Genomic DNA, 19,906 nt, shown 5'->3' with positions numbered 1-19,906 from the left:
AGCCTTTGTGCTCATAATCAAGCTATGCCTTTAGAAACAAAACATAGGATTTGTTTCTAAAGGCATACGGCAAACATAGGATTAGATTGTTCAATACTGTTGCTTTCAGCCTAAATTCTGCTTATATTACACTCCAAAGGACCACTTTATTCTGACCCGTAGGAAGGGCTTCATACCTCCCAAAATGGAAGTTGATCATGGTACCTCAAATGAACCCCAATCTCAATAACAGCTAAGGAAATAATTGTTACCATTCACAAGAGATCAATGAAGATATTTTTAATTAGATTTCTTAATTCTGCTTCTATAGAGATTGACTTCTTTTTTTTTAATGTCTTATCCCAAATATTTTGCTTTCTTCAAGTATGAACAAAAACCTTATCTAAAAAAATCTAGTATGGCAAAAACACATTCCAAACGAAGATTTGTGGAGAGATAATGCTTTGCTTTGGTTATTGATGGATCCGCCAAAGACATTTAATAGAGCAACAGGACAGAACCAGAGAGAAGAACAGCATTTTTTGTGGGGATGTTAATGAGCAAGGCATGAAGATGGTAAGATATCCTTAATCAATAATCCTTAGTCTTCTGCATTTTTAGATTTCAACATGGTCCCAAGAGTTTCAGCTGAAGTCATCTTCCACTGCAACTGATGGGAAAACGGAGACAAAAATTAAATAAAAAAACCCACAGACATGCATCCACTATCATGACTCACCATCAGCCAAAAGACTAGAATAGTCAACAGGATTACTTGGGATTTTCTGAAATAACAAGTTGGCTATGCTTCCCTCTCACTTTAAAATTAACGAATGTTCTTGGAACCACCATGCAACTTATCTGTCGAAGAAAATGCTTTCTGAATAATTGGAAGGAGGCTAAGTTTGCACACTTCTTTTTTAAAACCTAAAAAACCAGGGCTCCATGTCCAAAAGATTTCTTCTTCAGTTGCATGGAGTGAAACATGTACTTACAGGTAATCATCACAGAAAGAACACTTGTTGGTATAAGTCCTGCCATCAGAGCCACAGAGGGGTTGATATTCCAGGAGGCAGATGGAACAACATAGATACCCATTACAATGAGGCAAGGTGGCCCAGTGGTTAGGGTGCAGTACTGCAGGCCACTTGAGCTGACTGTGATCTGCAGTTCAGTGGTTCAAATCTCACCGGCTCAGGGTCGACTCAGCCTTCCATCCTTCTGAGGTGGGTGAAATGAGGACCCGGACTGTGGGGGCAAGTTGCTGACTCAATTTGCTAAAAAAAATTGTAAACCGCTTAGAGAGGGCTGAAAGCCCTATAAAGCGGTATATAAGTCAAATAAATAAATAAATAAATAAATAAATAAATAAATAAATAAATAAATAAACAAACAAACAAACAAACAAACAAACAAACAAACAAATAAATAGAATGAATGAATGAATGAATGAATGAATGAATGAATGAATGAATGAAAGAAAGAAAGAAATTATGGCAAAAAGCAAATGATTTATTTCATAGAGCTACCCTTCCCTTCTTTTTAAGAGGACAGGTCTTATAATAATTTGAATAACCCAGAAAAACTGGTTATTCTTTTTTGTGGCAAGCTTGTAATTCTTTTTTCTGCAAAGTTCTTTCCTGTTCCAGGAGCTACTCATTGTTCTGATATAGATCATCATATATCAGCAATGCTGGAAAATGGATCTTGGATTTTTAAGAATTATACCTTAAAGTCTTTATATTGTTGTTTAGATCTCCATGACTTGCAACACCAGTGGCACACTTTAGGGTGCATATGCATGAAACATCCTCTGAACGGAACATGTTCCATAACAGTAACATAAAACATTGTTTACTTTGTTAAATTTTAAATGCTATTTTTTTATGTTTTATGGTGGATATGTTTTTAACTTTGTACTGTGCTTAAAGCACTTAGGAGGATAAGCAGCTGGAGAGAGGGAGTGGATAAAAGCAGAAGACCAGGCCTGAGAGGGGAGATTGAGAAGCAACTTCCTGAAAAATGTTCTGAGTCTTATTCTATCGAAGGATACAATACGTTGGCAACAAATGCGGTTGTGAGGATGGTGAGATACAAGGTTGTTATGCACCACACTACTGCGTTCTACACAAGGACTTCTCTTAATAACTAAAATCTGGTACTCATCCTTAAGTTGTTTTTTGGGGGGCAGCAATATCTGAAAATATATATATACCTAACATGAACATTTGAAACAGTTCCTTATTATCTACATTTTAAAAAAATAATTTACTAGTGTGTTTCTACTTCTGCTGTCCTTTCCTTCCCCCCTTTATTTAAAATCCTTGAGCAGCTGAAATAAAAAGAAAATATCAACACAAAATCCATATAGTACTAACATAGCTGATGGGGAAATCATTAGGCAGTTCAAGACTCTTGATTTCTTCAGGAGTTCTGCTTATGTTACACCTGAAAGGATCACTTTATTCCAACTATTGGGAATGCTGTGCATGGGTGTATAGAGCAGGGTTCACTTGTCTAAAACTAAAACAAAAGTAAAATGAATGTAACAGAATACTCCTCACAGAACCCTCCTAATCAACTTTATGAAAAGTTGTGATTGCTCTCTGACCTTCATCATTCCCCTTAGAAACTTTGAGACTAGAAAAACCTTGATGTAGATGAATCAAAATGAAACCAATACCCTTCAATTTTTATTTGCTTCTTGTGCAGATCCTTTGAGCAAGAATTATTTCTCACTGAGCCATCCGTGAGGATATATGTGGACTATTGTCTGATTTTTTTTCCTGGAGACAAGGGTGTCCTCAAATCTCTCAGACAAGGAAAAGTTAGAATAGAAAAGAGAACTTACCAGAAGAAGAGCAGCAGAGTGAGCAGCAGAAAGCTTCCTGGCTTCATGATTCCTCACTGAACTTGATTGAGGTAGGACTCTTTGGAGCAGTTGATGCTGAACGTGAGGTCTCAAAGCTTTCCCCTGCCCTTCCAGGCTGTATGTGCATACCCTGAATGTTTTGGTGATAACGCCTCTCCCTTCCGAATGCAACTGGAAGTGGAATTGGCTGTTGTTGAAATCTGTGGTAAGCTGGTCTGTTTGTAAACTTCCTTTAACACAATTAACCAAAAACCACCTCTCTCCTGATTGAAATATTTTCATACTTCTGCACTACAATGAAGAAATTAAAGTCCTCTAGGACTTTAGACTCAAAGAAGACAACCATCTGCAACAATAACACCACAGACATAACAACCATTGATAAGACAAAAATTTCAGGCCAGCAGAATAGCATAGAAAGAACTGGCGAAGGTAACAAAATACAAAGACTTGCAAACAAAAATAGAACGTCCATGGAAAAAGAAAGAAGGGTCAACCAAGTATGTGCTTCATGCCAGGAGAAGCAACTAGCTGTTCCTCATTTGGAGAAGATTGGGGGAGGCAAAGCAGGGTAACTCTGCTTTTTGGTAGTTGGCCAGAACTGTTTGCCTCCAGAAAAGAAGACGTACTGAACCCTTGTGCCCATAACCAAAATTCCTTTAGAAGCAAAGTGTGCGATTTACTTCCCATGTCAGACAGCAGATGGTAGAATTTTATATTTGAATACTCCTGAACGGGAATGAGTTCCTGGATACAGATATAGATCTCCAAGGCAGATATTAAGGAAGGTTCTAGTGCCAATATGTTAATGGTTCAGGGATTATACTATATGCAGTGGTACTTTTCCCATTATGAGAAAGGTTCTCCTCATTTACATGATATTAATAACCCATGTTTAAGTCTTGCCTACTGTTGTTTACATATTCTAACATATAATATTAATAATACATATCAATATTCTACAAGTGATTATTAATGAATGTATCTTGCATTTCAACATATAATAATAAAGCATGTAAAATGGAATTGATACGTTGATACTAACAAGGAAAGGTAATTGGAAAGACAATTTGTAGAATTCCTGGTCTCTTATTCCCCCCCTCAACCCCCAATTGGAAGGGGATAAATGGGATAATCTGAGTCTTCAACATTAAACAAGTAAATCTTATATCCGCCCTGAGTCTCCCGGGAATAGGGCGGCATACAAACTGAATAAATAAATCAAATAGTTATTGCAGAAAAGAACATTGCTGTAAATTCAGTCACTGGAAGCACAGTGGAATGGGAACAGAAAACAGGACCGATTTCCATAATTATCATAAAATGTGACAAAATGATTATTTGTTATTAACTCCTTACTCTGTAAGATAGTAGAACATAAGGCCAGGTGGTCCTCCCCTCTTCCGAATGGTGCTGCCTTCTCCAAATTAGCTTTCCCTTTGGTCATTGGGACACAGTCTGATGGGACCTTGAGAGGGCAAATTATTCACTTTATAACTTTAATCTATCCCTCTTTTTAATGAACCAGAAAACAGGACTTATTGCCATAATTAATATAAACCGTGACAGAATGATTGTTATTAAGTTGCCAAATAGTAACTCCTTCCTATGTATGACAGGAGAGCAGAAAACCAAGTAGTTTCATAATTTTCCTAATCCTGCCTCTACAGAGATTGGTTGATTTTTTCTTGTTTGGCTTTCTTCAAGTATGAATAACAACCTTAACTAAAAAATCTAGTATGGTGGAAACAAGTTCCAAAAGAAGACTCATGGAGAGATAATGCTTTGCTTTGTTTATTGATAAATCTGCAAAAGGCATTTAATAGAGCAACAGAGCAGAATCAGAGGGAAGAACAGCAATTTTGTGGGGATGTTAATGAGCAGGTCATGAAGATGGTGAAATATCCTTAATCAATAATCCTTAGTCTTCTGCATTTTAAGATTTCAACATTTTCCCTTGTGTCTCAGCCGAAGTCTTTTTCCACCGTGACTGAAGGAAACAGGGATAAAATTGAATTTACAACTCAGAGAGATACATCCACTATAGTGGCTCACCCAGCCAATAGTCTGTAATAGACAGCAATATTACTTGGCATTTTCTGAAAGTGACCGGTTGTCTTTGCTTCCCTCCCACCCCTCGTAAAATTAGTAAAATATTCTCCTTGGAACCACCATGCATCTTCTCTGTGGCAGGAAATGGCTTTGGGGTGAATGCTTGAAAAGAAGATAAGTTTGCACACTCCTTTTTTGAAGCCTAGAAATCCAGGGCTTCCCATTCAAATGCTTTCTTTTCCAGTTGCACAGAGTGAAACATGTACTTACATGTAAGCATTGCAGAAATAACATTGGTTGATATAAGTCTTGCCATCAGATCCACAATGGGGTCGATAAATATGGGGACAGTAGGTTTGTGGATACCCCCGACAATACACCTATTGGAAAAAAGCAAATTATTTATTTCGTAAGACTACGCTGCCCTTTTTTTTCAGAGGGCAAGTCTGATGATTATTTGAATACCGTGGGTCAAATTGATTATCTATTTTTATCCCATCAACTTTTAATTCTTTTCTTCTACAAAGTTACTTCGTGCTCTGGGTGGTCCAACTTGTTGTAATATAAACCATTATACAACAGCAATGCTGGAAAATGGATCTGGGATTTTCAGGAATTATAATTTATAGTTGTTATATTTTTGTTTAGATCTCCATAGTTTGCAAACACTTGTCTCACTATTAGGGATATGTATGCATGCAAGATACACTGAAAGAAACATCTGTCTAATAATAACCTAAAATATTGTTTAGTTTGTTATGTTAGTGTAAATGTCTTTAATTGTGTGCTGTCCCCTGGAAGGGCTTAGGAAGGTAAGCAGCTTGGGAGAGGGAATGGATAAAAACAGAAGAACTGGCCCAATGGGGGAGGATGAGAGGAAACAGAATGAAAAATCGTTCTGAGTCTTATTGTATCTGAGGTTACATGTTGTCCACAAAGGTGGTGGTGATGGGGAGGGACAGGCATAGGGTTATTATGTATCCACACTTCTGGGTCCTATCCAAGGACTTCATTTAGTAATTAAAATTTAATAACTAAAAGTACTCACCTCTAAATTTTGTGCAGCAATATCTGAAAAAAACATGCCAAATGTGAACATTTGAAACAATTTCATATTTTCTCTTATTTTATATAATTTATTAGTGCATTTCAATTTGGATTGTACCTGGCTCCCTCCCATTAAAATTATTGACCAACTGAAATAAAAACAAAACATTAATAGAAAGTCCACTGAAAACCAACCCTTATAAGTGATGTATATAAATAGGCAGTTCAATACTGTTGATTTCTACAGGAATTCTGCTTATGTTACACCTGAAAGAACCACTTTATTCCAACTATTTGGAATGCTGCATAAGACCTCTTATAAACTATGAGTTACAACTGGAAAACCTCTGGTTAGCGAGCCCTCCAGTGAAATAATCAATTCTGCACCAATAGCCTCCAATTTTTATGTTACTTGTGCAGATCCCCTGAGCAAGAATAATTTTTCACTGAGCCATCCTTGAGTATATCTGTGAACTATTATCTGCTTTTTCCTGGAGACAAGGATGTCCTCAAATCTCTCAGACAAGGAAGTTAGAATAGAAAAGAGAACTTACCAGAGTACAAGAAGAAGAGCAGCAGAGTGAGCAGCAGAAAGCTTCCTGGCTTCATGATTCCTCGCTCAACTTGGACTCTTTGGAGCAGTAGATCCTGAAGGTGAGGCCTCTAAGCTTTCTCCTGCCCTTCCAGGCTATATATATATAAATACTCTAACTACTTTGGTGATGAAATTTCTCCCTTCTGAATGCAATTGGATGTGGAATTGGCTGATGCTGAAGTGGGTGGCAAGCTTGGCAGTTGGTAAACTTCCTTTTACACAACCCAGGTTTCAAGAAGCATCTATCTAAAATATTTATTGTATTGTATTGTATTGTATTGTATACTTTATTTGTATGCCGCCCTGAGTCCCCTCAGGGAAAAGGGCGGCTCACAATTCAGGGGGAGGGGAAGACAAACAAGTTGCAAACATGAAGACAGTACATTGTTAAAAAAAAGCACAACAGTCATACCATTCGGGTGGGGTTAAAATCATTAGCCCCAGGCCTGCTGGGACAGCCAGATTTTAAGAGCAGCGCGGAAGGTCTGGAGGGTGGTGTGGGTCCGGATCTCCATGGGGAGTTCGTTCCAGAGGGTCGGAGCAGCCACCGAGAAGGCTCTCCTCCGGGTAGTTGCCAGTCGACATTGGCTGGCTGATGGAATTCGGAGGAGGCCTAATCTATGCGATCTTATTGGTCTAGTGGAGGTAATTGGCAGTAGGCGGTCTCTCAAGTACCCAGATCCAATACCATGAAGGGCTTTGTAGGTGACAACCAGCACCTTGAAGCGCACCCGGAGATCAACAGGCAGCCAGTGCAGCTCGCGGAAGATAGGTGTTACGTGGGTGAAACGAGGTGCACCCACGATCGCTCGCGCGGCCGCATTCTGGACCAACTGAAGTCGCCGAATGCTCTTCAAGGGCAGCCCCATGTAGAGCACATTGCAGTACTCCAGCCTAGAGGTCACAAGGGCACGAGTGACTGTTGTGAGAGCCTCCCGGTTCAGGTAGGGACGCAACTGGTGCACCAGGCGGACCTGGCCAAATGCCCCCCTGGTCACAGCTGACAAATGGTGTTCAAAAGTCAGCTGTGGGTCCAGGAGGTCTTCCAAGTTGCGGACCCTGTCTGAGGGGCGTACAATTTGACCCCCCAGCCTGAGAGATGGAACACTTGGCCAATTAGTGTGAGGGAAGCACAACAGCCACTCGGTCTTATCTGGATTGAGTACAAGCTTGTTAACCCCCATCCAGTCTCTAACAGCTTCAAGGCCCTGGCTCATCATGTCCATTGCTTCATTGAGTTGGCACGGGGCAGACAGATACAGCTGTGTATCGTCTGCATATTGGTGGTATTTTATCCCGTGCTGTCGGATGATCTCTCCCAGCGGTTTCATGTAGATATTAAAAAGAAGGGGGGACAGGACCGAACCCTGTGCACCCCATACTCTAGGGGCCTAGGGGTCGATCTCTGCCCTCCGACTAACACCGACTGCAACCTGTCTGAGAGGTAAGAGGAGAACCACCGTAAGACAGTGCCTCCCACCCCCACCTCCTGCAGTCGTCGCAGAAGGATACCATGGTCGATGGTATCGAAAGCCGCCGAGAGGTCAAGGAGTACCAGGATGTAGGCGTGGCCTCCATCCCCGGCTCTCCAGAGATCATCGGTCAATGCGACCAAAGCGGTTTCTGTGCTGTAGCCAGGCCTGAAGCCTGACTGGAATGGATCAAGATAACTGGCTTCCTCCAAGGACCGCTGGAGCTGAAAGGCCACCACCTTCTCAACAACCTTCCCCACAAAGGGGAGGTTGGAGACTGGATGATAGTTGTTTAGTACGGCTGGATCCAAGGATGGCTTCTTCAGGAGGGGTCTCACCACTGCCGCCTTTAATGTGGGGGGAAAGACCCCCTCCCGTAAGGAGGCGGCAACAATCACCTGGATCCAGCCCCGTGTCACCTCCCTGCTGTTAACAACCAGCCAGGAGGGGCACGGGTCCACCACGCATGTGGAGGCACTTACAGCTCTCATCGCCTTGTCCACGTCCTCAGGGGTAACAGCTTGAAAATCAATCCAGCGATGGCTTACCAGATTATCCCTTAGTGCCTCAGCTGGTTCTGCAGGATTGGAGTCCAGGTCCGCCCGAAACCGAGCAACTTTGTCCGTGAGGAATTGGACGTAATCTTCAGCCCTACCCTGCAAAGGATCCCCCGTATCCCTCCTATTTAGGAGGGAACGGGTTATCCTGAACAGGGCGGCTGGGCGCAACTCAGCGGACCCAATCAGAGAGGCAATATGTGTTCTCTTTGACGTCCTGATTGCCCTGATGTACTCTCTGATGCAAGCTGTTAAAAGTGCTCGGTTCGATTCGGATTTACTGGATCTCCATTTAGATAGATAAATAGACAGATGATAGATAGATTGATAGATGGATAGATGGGTAGATGGATAGATGGATAGATGGGTAGATGGGTAGATGGGTAGATGGGTAGATGGTAGATGGGTAGATGGGTAGATGGGTAGATGGGTAGATGGGTAGATGGGTAGATGGGTAGATGGGTAGATGGGTAGATGGGTAGATGATAGATAAAACAACTGTGTTGTCACTTTGAATGTTACATACAGCTTTCAAAGGGTCATCATCTCCAATATATACTATATAAACATTAGAATAAATAAAGAAATACAACATTATGAATATGCCCATATATATTGCATGACACAAAGAAACAACACAGTCTAGTTCAGATGTATACATGTTTATGGAGCAGTGGTGGGTTTCTAACTGGTTTACTACTGGTTCTCTGAGTGTGTGTGAGCAATTGAATAAAAAATACGGAAAAAGGAATGGAAAATTCACAGCCTTTTGTCTTTCGTTGTGAACGGAGAAGAGGTTCAACACAAAGCTGAGCTTTTTTTTTTTACTCCAGCCAGATCTTCTCAGCTGTTTTTTTCAGCCCAAGGCAGGTCCTCCTCCCCCCCCCAGAGCAAATCTAAGCTATTTAAAATCGGTCCGGGCAGCGACCATTCCTGAAAACCTTTTTTGTTTATTATTATTTAAAATACCAGCTTCAATTTTACAAAAAATTCCTTTGTTCAACTGTTTTTCAAAATGGCGATTTTATAGCCTTCGCAGTTGATATATTTAATCAGCCCTGTTTTTCTGAAGACTTCTCTTTACTAATTGCCAAAGTTTACTCAAAGTATTTTATTGCAAATCAAGGTGTGCAGAGACTTTGTTTGTTCGCTTTTGTTCTTTTATAATGGCTCCAAAGCCCAAAAATCCTAAGTGTTTTCTTAACAATACATCCCAAGTAATCGCTATAAAGCCACAGTCCTTGCCTTCTACGCCCCCTATGGGAGATCTGTTAACGAAAGAACTTCTTTTTGAAACTCTCAGAGAATTCAGAGAGGAAATAATGCAATTTATTTCAGAACTATGTGATAAACTTGATGCCAAGATTGCCCAAACAAGGGAGGATACCATTGGAGTTATAACCATGATGACAGATTCCATGGCAGGAATGGAGGACAAATTGGAACTTTTGGAACAAGACAATTTTAATCTGACATCTAAAATCGAAAAGTTGCAACAGGAAGTTGAAACGGCAGAGAGACAACTTGTTATGACAAATTATAAAAAGACTGCGTTTGCAATAAGAGTTAGGGGATTGCGTGAAAACGAACAGGAGAATTTGAAGCAGACCTTTTTTGAGGCCTTCAGTCGTGTGGTGGGAGGTCTGGGACTCAACTTTGATTGGCAGATCCAAAAAATTTACCGCCATAATTCGTGGACAGCAAAACAGAGACAGCTTCCGAGATATGTGGTTATATATTTTGCTACAAAAGAATCCAGAAACGCGATATTACAAGAGTTCTACAACAACAGGCTGCGAATTGATGGACAGGATTTGATCGTTTTTAAAGAGGTGCCACCCCAGATGTTAAAAGCCAGGAGAGACTATGCCTTTTTAACTAAAGAACTTAGAGATAATCAGATACAGTACAGATGGGAGGTGCCATTTGGTATTACAGTCACACTCGATCAGAAACATTGCCTCAACTCAGCTTGTGAAGCCCGAGATTTTTATCATAAGATTTTAAAGGCGGGACTTCCTGAATTACCCGGACTTGGACAAATACAAGGAGAAGTACAAGAGAAACAACCAATCACACAATTACAGGGCGGGAGCTGTCGTTTTTCCCCTTTGGAGGGGCAGCAGAGTGGAGATCAAGGATTTAGTTATGCTTCCAAAACATTTGCTTAATCTTAACTTGAATAATACTCTGTGACTATGTCTTGTAGAAGATGGCGTGGCGGTATACCGATCAAGAGACATTAAGGCTGTGGGAAGTGATGCTGATCGCCTCGGAAATTATATTGTATGGGACTTAAAAAAAAAAAGACTTGATGGACAACTTGGAACTTTTACATAAACCGCTTATGTTTTATTCTCTAGGATGAGGAAGGCAGAGATTGTGACGCTTTTGGATTGTGGTTTAGGTTGAATCGAGTTGGGAAGGGTGGCGCAGATGGGAGGGTAGTGAAGGTTTAATTAGAGCTTATTTTGGGCCAGAAAGTAAGTTGACTTTTATAGTAATTTTTATTTGAACATAATGTTTGGAAGAATATATTCAGGGAGCTTGAAGGAAGGCGGAGCAAATAGGAGAGGTGTACGGATGATAATAAAATATATATATGGACACGGGTAAAGGCAGGATGAGAGGAGTTGGAACAGAAACCGAGAGAAATATTTGAGGTGTTTAAGTTGCTTTATAGAGAAAGAGGTAAAAGGGATATATTAAAGGTTTGGAAATGGATACATATTTAGATAAAGAGACAAGGTCCCTAGCTAGAGTAGAATTTTATTTGATTAACTCACTTGGTTTCAACATAGTTTGAAATCCTGCAAGTAATAAATTAATTGAGACTAGGAATGATGCACATTGCTTAAGTGTTAATAATAATGGGAAGCTGAGCTTAAGGTAGAGAGTTTATTGATTTCTTTTTTTGGGGGGTCTTTTTCCCCTTTCTCTTTTTTTTATTTTTATTTTTTATTATTATTATTATTTTATTCTTTATTTTTTTGTTTAGCTTCTAATCTATTTGGTTTCAATATACTCCAGACTTTGCTTGATAAGGAACGATATCGGGAATGGGATCTGGGAAGTTGGAAGGGGGTCTGGGAGGGGGGTTCAGGGGGGGAGGGTGGAAATATAGATTCAATTTTTTAAAACAATGAATGCACTTGGATACTGTTGCTTTTTTTTCTTTCTTTCTTTCTTTTTTCTCCTTTACAAAACGAATAGACCAATGAATAGTAAAAATACACCGAAGTGAGGAGTAGAGGGAAAGAAGAGGGAGGAATTAAGAGGGAATGAGAAGGGAATGTAAGGAGGGTGAGATGGTGGGAAGGGAAGAAAGGAATGGCTGAGGGGGAGGGGAAGTAGAAGAGGGGATTATTGGAGGGGAGAAACGAAAGTTGGAGGGGTAGAAGAAAGGGTGTATGAAGGATAGAAGTGTTATGAGTTGTGTTTATTGCCTTTTTTTTAACTGCACAGTATTTAAGTGATTGTATAAAGGAAAATGAAAATGAAATAAAAGATGTAAATGAAAAAAAATCTCCTCCTGGAGGAGAGCAACAGAAACAGATCGTAAAGTGGATGTGTGGTGTCTTTAACAATGCTATTAAATCTTCAGAAGGGGTATTGACTGAGGCGAGGCAGCAGTTTAAACCAACCATTTATTTTCAACTGAAAACAACAGTGCCACTCCCACTTGGCTGGAGCATGTGTGGCCACGTCCTCAGGGCACCGACATAACACTCCTTTCTGCCAGCCTGGCGCATGTGTGATCCTGCAAGTATGCAGGCCGCCTGCGCAGCTGGTCAGATCTTCTTACATTTGTGGCAGCTGCTGGAGGCTCATTCTCCCGAAGAACTTCTGGAGACTCTGCCGACTCCTCATTTGCCAAACCCGATCACAACCTGCTCTGATAGGTAAACCCGGCACCGGAACCGTGGTACGACTGGAAGGAGAACGTGACTTGGCTGCGGAACCAACAGGAAAACCCAGGGATTCAACAAGGTCAACTGGTGATGGATCAGCTTGCATCTGCCTCGAAGCCTGCCGCCCACACAGCTGATCAATGTGGTGATTCCAAATGCGCCCATCGCTCAAACTGACCCTGTAAGAGCAGGGGCTGGTTAGTTGCAAAATGTATCCCGGTAACCATTTCGGCTCCCAACCCCTGTAGTTGCACGTGAATATTAGTTCACCAACTTGCAATGACCGGGTGTGGTCGGCGATGTCCAGTGATTTCTCCACGCAGCAACTTAGGGGAAGCCAATCAAGGTTGGTTCATAGGCGGCAACCCATTAACAACTCTGTGGGGCTATGGTGAATAAATGAACAGAGTACAGTGTGCTGTACTAAAGGGTACCTATTCACTCGGGCTTGCCAATTCCCTGGGCCTCACCTCACTAGGGAATCCTTAATAGATCATACCGTTTGCTCTACCATACCATTATTTGCAGGATGGTAAGGAGCTACCAGGGCTTGATGTATGCAATGCTGGCCAAGAACATCTGGAAAGGGATAGCCATTAGTTGGGTCCCATTATCGGATAGCACAATGTCTGGCACCCGTGGGTTTCGAACAGTCATTGCAATGTCCATATGAGAGCTTCTGTAGTGGTCAATGGCATCATTATGACCTCCATCCACTTTGAATATGCATCAACAACTTCCAAGAACATCTGTCCGTGAATAGTGCCTGCAAAATCCAAATGGATCCGTGACCACGGGCCCTTTGGCACTTTCCATTTTCATGACGGGAAGGTGTTCGCTGTATTGGATAAGAACAGCATTGGAAGTCAAAAGATCTTTCACAGCTGTGAATGCTGCTGCCTCCTTGTAACCCCACTTCCATAGAGCTTTGGTATCTAGGAGCCTATGCAGTAACTCTGCCACTGATACCTTATGGGGCAAAAACAGAGCATAAAAATGTAAATGCCCCAGGAAAGCTTGTAACGGAGCCTTACTAGTAGGCAGTGGCGCATGTTTAATGGCTGCCAACTTTGAGGGGGTTGGATGGATGCCTTTGGCATCAATCAAGTACCCTAAAAATTAACTTCAAAAACCCAATTTGGCATTTGGAAGGTTTGAGTTTTAACCCCATTTCCTGGAACTTTGACAAAACTGCTTACACTTTAGCAAGGAGATCAGTGCTATCCCTTGCAGAGTTGAACACATCATCGAAATAAGGGACGACTTCAGGGACACCATGGAGCAACTGCTCCATAAGACCCTGAAAGATGCCCAGGGCGACAGTTACACCAAACTGGAATCACTGGCACTTAAAAGCTCCTCTGTGGGTAATGATGGTCTATGCTTCAGCAGTCGCATCGTCCACAGGGAGCTGCTGATATGCCTAGGCAAGGTCCAATTTGGTGAAGATGGAGTGTTGGCTTGACAACTAGCTTCAGGTGAATGCCACTGGTCATGAAAGATTGCAAAACAATCTTCAGCAGTCTGTTGTGCTTTGGCGGCTGGTGTACAATAGGCTGGACAATCATTGGCTTGGTTACAGAGAGTGGAAGTTGAGCGGCACACTTTTGCCAGATGTCCTTTCTTTCCGCAATTTCAGCACACAGCATTTTTAAAATGCCACCAAGCATGGGGATGGTTTCTGCCACAGCACAATAGTTCTGAGGTGACTCCTTCCTCGGGCACCCTGCTCTAACCCCAGTGGCTTTAAGGCGGCTGATGCCAGCCTCGTCAGGATCAGACAAAAGGTCTTTCTTAATTAAGCCTTTGTGTGCTGTGTGCTTTGTTTTTTATTCCTGGGTTTATCTCATAATAACAGTCACACTACCAAAACTCTGGCAAGATTTTTACATATCAATTAGAATAGGAGCTGGTTTCTCATAGGAAAGCATGTTTTAACAATAAGTAATAAATTACATTTCTATAAATGAGTGGGCTTTCCAGTTTTAGTTTCCCATAAAAAAATTCAATCTATGCCTACAAAATAAAGGAGAAGGGGGAGGATGCTAAAATATGGTCTATGCTGGATTGTTGCTTCAGGCATTCTCATTCAGTATCCTAGATGCTGACAGTCAGAGACTTTTCTTTACACTCTATCCTTCACTAGCTGGAGCATGGAAGTGAGACACTCTTCATCATTCACTCTGTTCTCCGTGACTCAGTGATTATATTTTTAATTCTGGTTTCTTTCAATGGGCTTCAATGAGAGTCCTACGGGATTGGGTGGCATATAAACTTATTAAATTACTAAATTACTAAATTACTTCATAATAAAAGTGAGTCCATAATGCCCTTGGAAGATAAGAAAAGTCTTATTGTAGTGATAGGTAATGTGGTTTAAGACATGGAGCAATTGTTTCAGTTGTGTTCAGTTAAACCACAACCTCATGGTGCTTGCTTAATGATGGCAGCTGTGACTGCGGGAACTTTATTTCTAGGTGCTGCAGTCATATGATGTTTCACTTTATGACCACATCAATTATAACACGCAATTCTAGTCTCAATTGCCATTACAAACAAAGAGCTACAATAGAGCAGGGACGTGCAGTCACTAGAGACAGGGGAGGCGAGGCCTCACCAGTCTCCTGAGGAAAAGGAAAGAATTTTAAAGAATTTTTAAAAAATAATTAAAGCCAAGGTAGTTGCTGCCAGACTTCAAGTCACAGTGACTTGGAGTCTGCTTAGTGTTAACTATAGGAGGAGACGAGAGAACTATGGGCCTCCTTTGCATAAGGAATTTTTCGCCTTTTAAAAGTTAAGCAAGGGTTAAAAAGCGAAAAATTTCATATGCAAAGGAGGCATGTGATTCTCCCGCCTCCTGATCTGGGAGCAGTCAATCATGCCTTGCAGTTGAGCACGCTTATGATGGGCGGGTTATTTCGAGGGTGTACTTCAGAGGAGAGAGGGGTGGGGAGAAGGAGGAGGCTCGCTCTTGTCAGAAGAGACCGCACAAGAGCCGAGTCCCCCTAATGTGGAAGCCCCCCCTCCCCAACCTTCCCGGGGTCCAGATTCCCTTCGCTGCAAGCCTTGCGATCTCTTGCATCCCAAAGATGGGTGGGAGGGGAGCTTTGGTGGCCCCAATTCTTCTCTGGGGTGGTGGTGTCTCCTGGGGCTGCTGGCTAGATAGACTCCCAAGAAGCAACTCCTTCCCTCCTAGTCCCCCTCCCATCTCCACCTTACCCAGAGAAAAACATGACAAGAATGGCACCGGGGACTGCTCTCCAGCAGCTGGGAAGGCGTTTGCCCTGTGGGTGGCTGGAAACATTCGCGCGTTTCAGCCAGCCATAAAACGCTTAGCCTGGGGTTTCCTTGCAAGAGCCAGTGGGAGAAGCCCTCGCTTCTTTCTTGTGGAGACGGAAGTGCGCAATCCTGTTCTATGCTTAGAACTTGATTACCTTCAGGGAGAAGGTAAACGATTGCAGACTGCAGCCTTAAGCCCTGTCAGCCTCCAATAGAGAAGCTGCCTTCGCAGGAAGCAGTGGCTGGATTGCGGGTGCTACTGATGCCTCCTTCTAGCTGACCGGCCTGAGGTGGGGCCCTTTGCAGAAACGGTAGCAGCTACGAGGCGAGGATCGCGCAGGAAACAGTTAATTTTGGGTGAGGAGCCTGGGCAAGCTGGAGCCATGGTGCAGAACTTTCTCCTGCTGCTGGGAGACTGCAGGACTGCAAGCCTTTTGTGGCAGCCTCCCTGTTCCTTTCAGGTACTTCAACTCTCAGGAGGGAGTGGACCAGGGGGGCCATAAATACTACAGCAGAGAGAATCCGAACTTTTTCCTTCCCCCTCTGTTCAGAACAGAGCTGCTGCAGTGTCTCCCCAACATGCTGCCCAGTTATCGGTCCAGCCTGTCTACCATGCAGTATTTGGGTGGAGGGGTCCTGTGTTTTGTGGGGGAGAGAATTTGGTTGCAAAAATACCAAAGGGGGGCAGCCTTGGAGGGCCTGTTCCTCCTTCCCCTTTTCCTCTCAGCCCTGCAAAACCAGAAATCTCCCCCACTCCAAGAAACAACTGAGAATGTGCCATGCGTGCCATAAGTTCGCCATCACAGCCCTAGATGCTGATAATCAGAACCTAGCCCATTCTTCACTGGTTGGAGCATAGAAATGAAACACTTTTCATCATTCTGTGTGTTCTCTGAAATAAATGGTTATGTTTTTATCTCTGTGTTCTTTCAGTGGTATTTGTGATAAAAGTATGTCCACAATACTCTTGGAAGCTAAGAAATATCCTATTGCAGTAATGAGGCAGTGTGGTTTAAGATACAGTGAAATTGTTTCTTCTTACACCATAAAATACACTGTTGACACACTAAAGGTTCAGTTAAACCACAACCTCTGCTAAGTAAATAGATCTGGATTTCTGAAATATGGAACACAAAATGGAACCAAGTAAAATCTGAATTAAAAAGGCCTCGGAAGTCATGATCTACTCTATTTTCTTTTTTAAAAACTTAGAAGACATGAAATGGAACATGTTGCCAAGTTAGAACTGAAAAATTTGCATTCCAAAATTTACTTTAAGGAGCAAAATGATTCAGTCAATTTTTGTACAGAAGATAAACTGCTTACTTGCAGTTCACTATCATAAAATCATGTATCAAGAATGCGTTTGCCAACTTTCTTGATTCAGGTGAGTGGCAGCATGTCATTAGATTTAATTTATATTGATGGCCAGATGTTATCATCCATAGTGATTCAATGGAGCATAGGTTTTCCCTATGTTTTTGAGAGATTTAAAGAGCAGGATCATCCATGTTGACCCTTCCCTGTCATTCCTTTATCCAGAATCACAATATGCCAGCAATTCTCTGTCTTATTTCATTTCATATTTCATTGTTTTTAATATGGCTGCCGATCTCAGGCCAATGATTCTGGGCAGCAAACTATCATAAAAACAATTAAGACTTATTTAAGAAAAGAAATAAACCACAAATAGCAGCCAAGATTTATGACAATCCATCAGCATGAACAGGAAACAAAGTTCTTCACATATTCAGGACCTCAGTCCCAGGTACATAGCCAGGACTTTAAAGACTTCCCAAAGGCCAGCAGGGTCAGGTCCATCCTCATCTAAGGAAGGAGGTTTTTTTCCAGAAGAAAGGCTCTATGGCAGAAAAAGTAAGAGTCCTCGTCCATTGGTGGGTTCCGGATCCCTTTACTACCAGTACGCTGCGACGGGGCCGGGCATCCACCACGAGCATGTGTGATGCTCTAGCTGCTCAGCGGAGTGTCGTGCAGGTGCTGTATGTTGCGCATGTGTGCGCAAATGGCCCGGTTGGCTCAAATATTGGTTAGGAACTAGGGTAGGTGGGTGGGCCCTCCAAAGCACCATTCCAGTATAGTGCCTGCTGCTTCCAGCAGGCACCAGTACGCCCATACCGGGGCATACCACCCGGAACCCACCACTCCCTTGGTCCCTGTCAGCTGACATTCTTTGACTGATGAGACCCAGGGTGCCCATCTTGCTGGGCCAGATTAGATAGATAGGAACAGATTATAAAAGATGGTCCATCAGGTAACCCAGTTTCAAGCCATAAAGGCTTTGCACTTTCAACATGGAAGCAGGTGCCATTTCAGGAACACCCAATTTTTGGCCTTAGTTTCAAAGTTGGTGCCTGCTTCCAATGTATGGCCCTGCAGTTTCTACCCTTTAAAGAGCATGCTCTGACCCTATTTTAAATTTTTCTGGTAGAAAAGAAGGGGGGAAATGAAATGGCTGTTTTGGGAGTTCCGCAGTCAGACTTCCAAGGAAAAAAGGAAAAGGAAAAAATAATATCAGTTACTAGGTACTAGATAATGAAATGAAATACTCATAGGAGTTGGTTGTTGAAGCTGTGTTACTTCTTTTCTGGAGTTCCCTTCTAGGCCTCACTTAATGATGGTAACGGTGACTGTCAGAATTTCCACTACTACCCATTTTTCCCCCCAAAAATAAGACTGAGTCTTATATTAATTTTGGCTCCAAAAGACCCATTAGAGCCCATTAGGTAGGAAACCCTAGACCACTTCAGATAAATCTCCAGCCTCCAGTCCCCTAATCATCTTTGTTGCTCTTCTCTGCACTCTTTCCAGAGTGTCCACATTTTTTTCCCATAATCTCCACATGATTGTGGATAAAACATGTAACAGTAATACTTATTGTCATCGGAACACTTGGTACCATGTCCCAGAATTTTATAGACCACTGGTCATTATGTTAAAAATACGACTTACCTGTATCCAAAAAGTCATGGGAACATAAAGTAGAAAAGGTTATTGAAAATGAGAAGGTGAAGAACTTGTGGGACTTTAGAATACAGATGGATTGTCATTTGGAACACAACACGCCAGATATCCCACTTGTTGAAAACCAAAAGATACAATTTATTGATATTGTGGTATCAGAGTCAAAGAAAAAGAACTGCAAAAAAAAATCACGAAATATCACAACCTGGCGTAGAAACTATGTGATCATGGATGAAACATGTAACAGTGTCATTGGGGTACTTGGTACCATGTTGAAGAATTTTATAAAATACCTCAAGAATTTGCAGCTTCCTGCAATAACATCAGCAGAACTGCAAAAAACTGCACTACTCTGAACACCCTACATCTTAAGAAGATATTTGGTTGATATCTAGGATGCTGGCAGCAACCCGTATCAACCATTATCACCATGGTATTGTTATTAGTGATGCATTTTTGAATGTTCAGTTGATTAAGTTTCATGTTTAATGAATAAAGTATATAATCATGATCAGCATATAAAAGGGGATTGATGTGTTTATAGTAACATGGAAAGAGAATTGGAAAGAGAATTTGAAATATTGCCTTCCAATTTCTCCTCCCCCTCCCTTCTAGTTAGAAAGGGCATAGTGAGGATACTCTGAATCTTCACCATTATACAAGGATTTCTAGAGAGATCAAGGAAGCAAACCTTCTCTCTAAAATAAATAAAATATTCTGCTTGATAGTTGTACAAAATTCATCTATGGCAGAATATGATAAATTTCTGAGTAAATATTCAGAAGAACAAGAATCAATGTAAACTTTGTTTGTTTGTTCAAGCAGAAGGTCAGGGCTCCCTGTAGTAAAGCTTTCTTCTCTAGCTGTACAGAGTAAGTCTTATACTTATAAATACTTCTAGCAGAAAAGGAACATTGCTGTAAGATTTGTCACTGGAGGCACAATGGAATGGGAATTTGTTTTGGCAAATTCTTGTTTTAGGTATTGGAAGTTAGAGTAAAGTTAAAAGGTGAATGGCAAGTTATTCATTTTATAACTATAATCCATCCTTCTTTTTAATGACAAAGGAAACAGAATCTATTGCCATAAACTGTGACAGAATTGTTGTTATTAATTTGCCAAATAGTAACTCCTTCCTCTGTAAGACAGGAGAGGACAGG

General features: G+C 41.7%; 1 protein-coding gene across 1 annotated transcript; it reads right to left on the bottom strand.

Moving 5' to 3' along the window:
• Positions 1–4,705: 4,705 nt before the first annotated feature.
• Positions 4,706–6,559, bottom strand: LOC148048037 (ovomucoid-like). Its single transcript, XM_087709381.1, has 4 exons — positions 6,505–6,559; positions 5,952–5,974; positions 5,174–5,283; positions 4,706–4,841 (listed from the first exon to the last, which is right to left on the bottom strand). Exons 1-4 carry the CDS (start codon positions 6,557–6,559, stop codon positions 4,796–4,798), a joined length of 234 nt encoding a protein of 77 aa, XP_087565507.1. The 3' UTR covers positions 4,706–4,795.
• Between the last annotated feature and the right edge of the window lie 13,347 nt (positions 6,560–19,906).

Source organism: Thamnophis sirtalis, unplaced genomic scaffold (assembly GCF_051295495.1).
Source record: "Thamnophis sirtalis isolate CommonGarterSnake01/CBP01778 unplaced genomic scaffold, rThaSir2_p1.2 scaffold_3, whole genome shotgun sequence".
Taxonomy (NCBI): domain Eukaryota; kingdom Metazoa; phylum Chordata; class Lepidosauria; order Squamata; family Natricidae; genus Thamnophis; species Thamnophis sirtalis.
Note: the sequence above shows the minus strand (reverse complement) of the source record. Positions and strands in the feature narration are given on the sequence as shown.